At 46.2% G+C, this 6,242-nt stretch overlaps 1 protein-coding gene across 3 annotated transcripts in view; it reads left to right on the top strand.

Moving 5' to 3' along the window:
* The window catches only part of ITPR1 (inositol 1,4,5-trisphosphate receptor type 1), a 303,138-nt gene that overhangs the window by 239,889 nt on the left and 57,007 nt on the right, over window positions 1–6,242 (top strand). For all 3 annotated transcript variants that reach the window (XM_007453070.1, XM_007453068.1, XM_007453069.1), the window contains 2 exons: window positions 3,151–3,390; window positions 4,895–5,005. In XM_007453070.1, coding sequence (XP_007453132.1) covers window positions 3,151–3,390; window positions 4,895–5,005 — 351 coding nt within the window. The remainder of the gene's footprint in view (window positions 1–3,150; window positions 3,391–4,894; window positions 5,006–6,242) is intronic.

The raw sequence follows: 6,242 nt of genomic DNA, 5'->3' as shown, positions 1-6,242 counted from the left end.
CTGGAGTCCTCCAGGGTTTTGCAGGGAGTGGCTGGAAAACCAGTGATCTGGACCAGTGGTTCACAAGGATGAGGGCTGCACTCATCTTTACAGACTCCCACTAAGCCAGGCACACTGAGGTAGTAATAACATCGCTCTGATATGGTGGTGTTTGTAGGAATCCGGTTCTCAAAATGATGGTTTTAGGTGGGATTCAACTACTCTGCGTGCCACCCTATTGGCAGTTTTCTGGAACCGATGGTGGGTCTCTGGGTCAGGGTTTCCTCGTGGATCCGAGGGAGAAGACATTCTCACGAGGAGAGAATTATCAGCTCCCTGGTATAAGGAAGTGCAGATAAGCCCAGAGAGAGAGGGAATCTGGCCCTTTGAAGTTGCCCGGAGTTTCTTGTCATACTTAGAACCTTAACTTTCCTGTTGGTAAATGTTCAGTAGCGATAAAGCCACTGAGTTTGACTTTGCTGAATGGGCAGTTGCTGCCTTAAGCAAGCTTTGTTCACAGTAGCGAGAAACGTGATGGGAAGGACTGTTTTTGAACCATTTTCCGTGTGCTTTTGAACCTTCCCCTGAGAGGCTGGCTTTGCCTTTCACCTGGGTTAAGGAATACAGGTCTTGCCCTCTCTCCACTGAAGTCTGTTTAAGCACAGACTTGAAGTCTTTGATTTCCGTCTACACATCTTAACTTGGTCCCTGGCCCTCCAAGGAAGACGACAAAAAGAACAGGACTTTTCTAGTCTGGACAAGGTGGGGTAGGTGGTATGTGCTGTGGGTGAGCTCTATTCCTTGAGCATAGAAAGAGTTCCCATGGGCCTTTAGCGAGTGACACACCTCTGTTTTGGTAGAGAACGAGAGAAAATGGAACTGAGTTAGGAAGGAGAGATTCTGGCTAGACATTCTGCAAAGGCCGTGAGAAATGGGAGAGGCTTTCAAGAAAGGGCAGCCCACTGTCCTTCCTGGGGAGTCTGAAACATGTCACCTGTTGGCCTTCATGAGTTCCCAAGTCCCCTTTCCTTCATCCAACTTAATCCAGATACTTCAGCCGGTGTTTTTGAAGCCCATGGCAAGAGCCAGTCCCTGTGCCGGTTGTCGGTCACGAGTGCTGGCGCCCCAATCTCACTGGAGTCAGGATGGAGGGCTTCCTGAAAGAAGTGACTTGAGATGCCATCCTGAAGGAAGAGGAGTTAATCAGGGTGGAGACAGGGAGGGGGGAGTGACAGGCAGAGGGAATAGTGGGGCTGAAGCCCAGGAGATGAGAGAATGAAGGGTGCTTAAAGAGCAGGAAGTTCATTGCTGCCAGACAGAGGAGCATGGCGAGAGAGATGATGTCCGTGAACAGAGAGGGGCATGGCGGGAGTGGCCACATCCCTGAGCAGAGGTGGGGAGGGGCAGGGCGTGGCAGGAATGATGACACAGGTGTTGCAGAGGCAAAGGGGCCTCGAGAGCCATGCTGTGAATTTGAGCCTAGGTTAGCCTGGCCGTCTCCTGCCCTCTCCCTGAATACTCCTTCACTCCACCTCTGCATGCTGAGGGGTTCAGCCAGGCCCTCAAACAGGTAGCATCTTCCCCGAGGGGCTGGAGTGAGAAATGGCTGCAGAACCCTCCTCTGGCTTCCTGTGACCCTTAGAAAAATAGTCACCTTACGAAAGGTCACGTGGTCTCAAATCACCTGTCCTTCCTCCACCTCCACCTGGACCTGAATGACCGTGCAATTACTAGACTAGTCAGGAAGGCTTGCGCAGATGGGCCTGAGGTTAACTTGGGGTGGGGGTGGGGGTGGTTATCTAGAGGATGAGTCGAGCATAAACTTGATTACCAGCTTTTAATCTGGGCGTTTATGGATGTTTTAATTACACAAGGAATACATGAATATATTCTATGAAGGTTTAAATGAAAATAAGTGTTTGGTTTAAGAAAACAGTCCCTCTACCCATTCCCACGTCTCTACCCAGAGAGAACTGCTGTTGGTTTGGACTGTATCCTTCCTGTCCTTTTTCTGTATATTTGGATGGAAGCATTGGATACATATTAATCTGCTATTTGCCTTTTTGTTCATTTAACTTAACAGTATGTCCTAGAGATCTTTCCATATTGGCACGTATGGACCTACCTCAGTGTTTCCAACTTGTGATATTAAGTGATGTTGATACACTATCATTTGTTTACTTCCCAACTGACGGGCGTTCAGCTTGTTTCCAATTCTCCTCTATCTCAAACAGTGCTGTAGCAGACATCCAGTACGTACTTTGTGAATAGTGATAGAAGTGGAATTACCGGGTCAAAAGTTAACATTCGTTTTATCTTTTGATTATATCGTTTTACTTTAAAAAGATACAATTTTCTACAGTTTTCTACAGTAAACGTGTGACTTTTATAACTCTGCCCAAAAGAATATCTGTGGTTAATCTTCCCTTCTCTTTAAGAAGAGATTACTGGAGTCTATGACGAAAACAAAAAACAAAAAGCAGCTCCTGTGCATCAGAATAGACTGTGAGTTATGAGGTGGTTGAATGTGGCTTGCTTGACTTCGTTGCGAAATTATCTGCTGTTATGTCTCTTGTTAGCATTGCAAGTTTACCTGGAGGATACACGCTCGGGCACGTGCACACAAGCACACACGCATTTACTCGCTTTTGTTCCTTTAATAACGGAAGTGGCCAAACAAGATAAGCGAGGTTCCCACCATGGCAGGTGGGCTTAAGCCCAGCCTGTGACACTTCATTCTGTGGTGAACTATCCTCAGTGTTAGGGTGTGGGCATTCAGCATCCAGACCACAGCATCATCTTTTAAAGGTTAACTACTGTCCTTGGAAACGTGAGAAGGCTCTGAACTTATTAGCCTGGGGTGGGTGGGGAGGTGGGCTGGGGCGGAAAAGAGAGAAATGAGAACTTAAAAAGGCTACTGGAGTCTGAACTGGGCTGTCAGAGGGGGCTTTCCTCCCCTGCATCCCATACAGAAGCACCTTGGAGAACAGGCCGCAGTGTTTGCAGCCATTGCCATAGACCACGTCCACGGTTGACCGTCATGGGGGCTGACTGACTCTCCTGTTCTACCCAGCACTGCATCTCTCTGCGTAATTGCTGCTCCAATCCCAGGCCCCAACCAGTTACATACCATCAAAAGGGCAGAACGAGTGACCTTTTCCCTCTTCTCTTTGCCTTTGTTCCCCCAACCTGGGGACTGCCCAATTGCAGAACTTCCTCCGTTGCCAAAATAACAAGACCAACTACAATTTGGTATGTGAGACGCTGCAGTTTCTGGACTGTATTTGTGGAAGTACCACGGGGGGTCTCGGTCTTCTCGGGCTCTATATCAACGAAAAGAACGTGGCCCTCATCAACCAAACCCTGGAAAGTCTGACCGAATACTGTCAAGGACCTTGCCACGAGAACCAGGTAAATCCATTTGCATTTCGGGGTGGAAAAAAGAGTTTTATCATTTTGAAACGTTGTTGACAGGGACAAGTTCAGAAGTCACACAGCATCTACCTAGGGACCTAGGGATTCAGTAGAACTGGAGGCCTTTTCCAAGCAGTGAGGAAGGAGCAACTGAGCATTATGTTTCAGGACGTGACCTAATCACAGGCACTCGAGGGGCTGTCGGGGTGAGCGTGCCCAGCTTGGTTTGGTTTGAACGGCCCAACTCGAGGTTGACTAGGGATACATATTAAAGTTGGAGTTAAATGAATATGACCAGGAGACTGGGCTCTATTTCAAATATTAGGAAAGACTCAAAAAGGGGCTGCTTCATGGAAGGAGGTTTAAACCTAACTAGAGAGAAGAACCTTGCTGTGTATGAGGCAACTTGAAAATAACATGAGAAAACGTATGATTGAGACTTTAACACCACAGACGTTCAGAGGAGAGACGGACTCCGTTAGTCTTGCCTTAACGCTTCTCGAGAAGTATACTTTTGGAGTGGAACCCAATAGTTTCTTGAGTAGAGTCATTGCTTATCCCTGATGTCTTGCAGATTTCGTGCGGTTTTGCGCTGATGCTAGAATGAGTATGATTTTTAGCTCAAATTGTAGCTGTATCCTGGCTGGAGCGGGTAGGCCAGTGCTTAAATAGCCCATTATAAACCCAGTGGCCAGGAAAGGTATGACGTGCTGTGTTACTTGGGAAGCAAGGCCAGAACCTTCACTCAGAAGAGAAGAACGGCTTACAAGAGGGACCTCTTGCTGTATATTAAAAAATCTGATCTTAGTTGTCCATGACTACGAGGCTAGCATTTTGTTAGATACACTTTCGTCTCCAGGCTTCCTGATGGGACCAGTGGGGTAGTTTGAGTTAAAGTGCAAAGGAACAAAAAAATTACAACAGGCTTTGGGGGAGAGGCTTTATCTAAGTGAATTTCTTTATAACCTCAGGATGGCTTTTCTGCCAAACAGAGGCCTGGTAAAAGGAGCATACTGGGGTGAATTCTGCTGCAAATGGGGATCTTACCTGGGGGAAGGTGATTAATTCTGATATTACCTGAATTAAAACGTGCTTTCCAAACTTAAGCCTTAAGCAGAAGTGTGCAGTACGAAAACCGAGTGATGTAGAGAGAATGCAACACACCTCTAAAGGGGAAAGCAGCGCTCAGGACCCAGAATCAGTCACACACCATATTTTCCCTTAAGAACAAAAGCCCACTACACTATTTGGATTAGATGCGGCCAATTCATCAGTTACAGTGCATGGGGACTTTCCTACTGTTTACTGTTAATTCTGAAACTAGAGACTTTCATCTGTCTTTTATTTTTACCACTTTCTCACGGAAAATCTGCTGCTCTCCCCTAGAGACATTACCGGGACTGGCAAGCATTGTGCTGAAATAGCAGTTGAGCCTGTTGGCCTGTGACGTCTGATCTGTGACCAACGTTTGTGTAATGTCTGCATGTGTCTCTTTCCTCAGAACTGCATTGCCACCCATGAATCCAATGGCATTGACATCATCACGGCCCTGATCCTCAATGACATCAACCCTCTGGGAAAGAAGAGGATGGACCTCGTATTAGAACTGAAGGCAAGTAGGAATTGAAAGCAAAAGACAGTAGCATCTGGAAACCCTTTTGGGTATTGCCTGTGCTCGCGACATGGTCACTGCCATGAAGCTAAATACTAAAGACAGTTCTTTTAAAGTAAAAACGCTGCAAGTTCTGAGTAAAAGGCAGAACTTCAGTCTTTCCCTTCCAGGTGAGGTCTTGGGACAGGATGCCAGCTTTTCAACTCACAGGTCACATGGAATGAGAAATCATCGCTCAAAGCTGAGAAACAAATTCGAACCGCATCTAAGAACTAGCAGCCTTGATTCTGAAAGCCGCAGACGGAGAAAGAATGGAAACTCCATTCCCTCTATGGTCTCTCATCTTTCCCCCATTAAGGAGATAGGGCCAGTTGAAGAATAGTACAGCTAAAAACTATCTAGGACCAAAAAAATAGTTGAACTTTTGTATTATCCTGCAACACCTTTTTCTGTTCTGTGGTTGATTTAGCAGAAGGGTGGTTCATAAATGTTGGGTTAAAATAAGGAGAGTTAAACTGTCCGGAATCGTGCCTCTGGGCCTCTGATGAGTTTCTTTGCATCGTGTACAAACAGTGGCTGACGGATGACTGATGTCGAAGCACCCTTGACATGCTGACTCCCTCTGATACCAAAATAGTTTTATGGGGTGACGAAGCTTAAGCACCTTGAAGCAGTGACTTCAAGGTGATTAAGCTGCTGGGTGTACAAGCCAGCCTCTGGGATGTTTGAGAAGCTGATCCAGTACTCCTGAGTGTACCAAGAAAATTAATTTTAAAAAATATTAAAAAGTAAAAACAAATGAACAAAAGGCCCCTCATTTATCTTAGGGCTTCCAAAGATTCTCTGAGTCCAAAGTTTCAATCCTGAGAATCAGACTTGCAGCTCCATCCTGGTGTCTAAAGTATATTTCGACATGTTAGCCTTACTGAGCACATTCCATTTTCACCTGTTCCCATGTTGGGGCAGGTTGAGATCTGCCCTGCATCTTGCCCCTGTTTGCAGCGCTGGACCACTTTATCACTGTCACAGGAGAGCCTGTGGGTTTAGCTGAAAAGCCGATCTGTATTTATGGCTTCATTGGTGCCGGAGGGCAGAAAGGTCATTAGGGCAGGTAGTAACACAGAAGCCCACGGGAATTACACAGTTTTATTTTATTTTAGTATTTCAAAATGAGTGTCCGAACTAATAGATGGTTTGGGTGTATGGTTTAAGTGGATTTTTTTTGGGGGGAACTATT

The sequence above is a fragment of the Lipotes vexillifer genome, unplaced genomic scaffold (genome assembly GCF_000442215.2).
Source record: "Lipotes vexillifer unplaced genomic scaffold, Lipotes_vexillifer_v1.1 scaffold1105, whole genome shotgun sequence".
Taxonomy (NCBI): domain Eukaryota; kingdom Metazoa; phylum Chordata; class Mammalia; order Artiodactyla; family Lipotidae; genus Lipotes; species Lipotes vexillifer.
The sequence above is the reverse complement of the archived record's forward strand: the minus strand, read 5'-3'. Positions and strand labels throughout refer to the sequence as shown.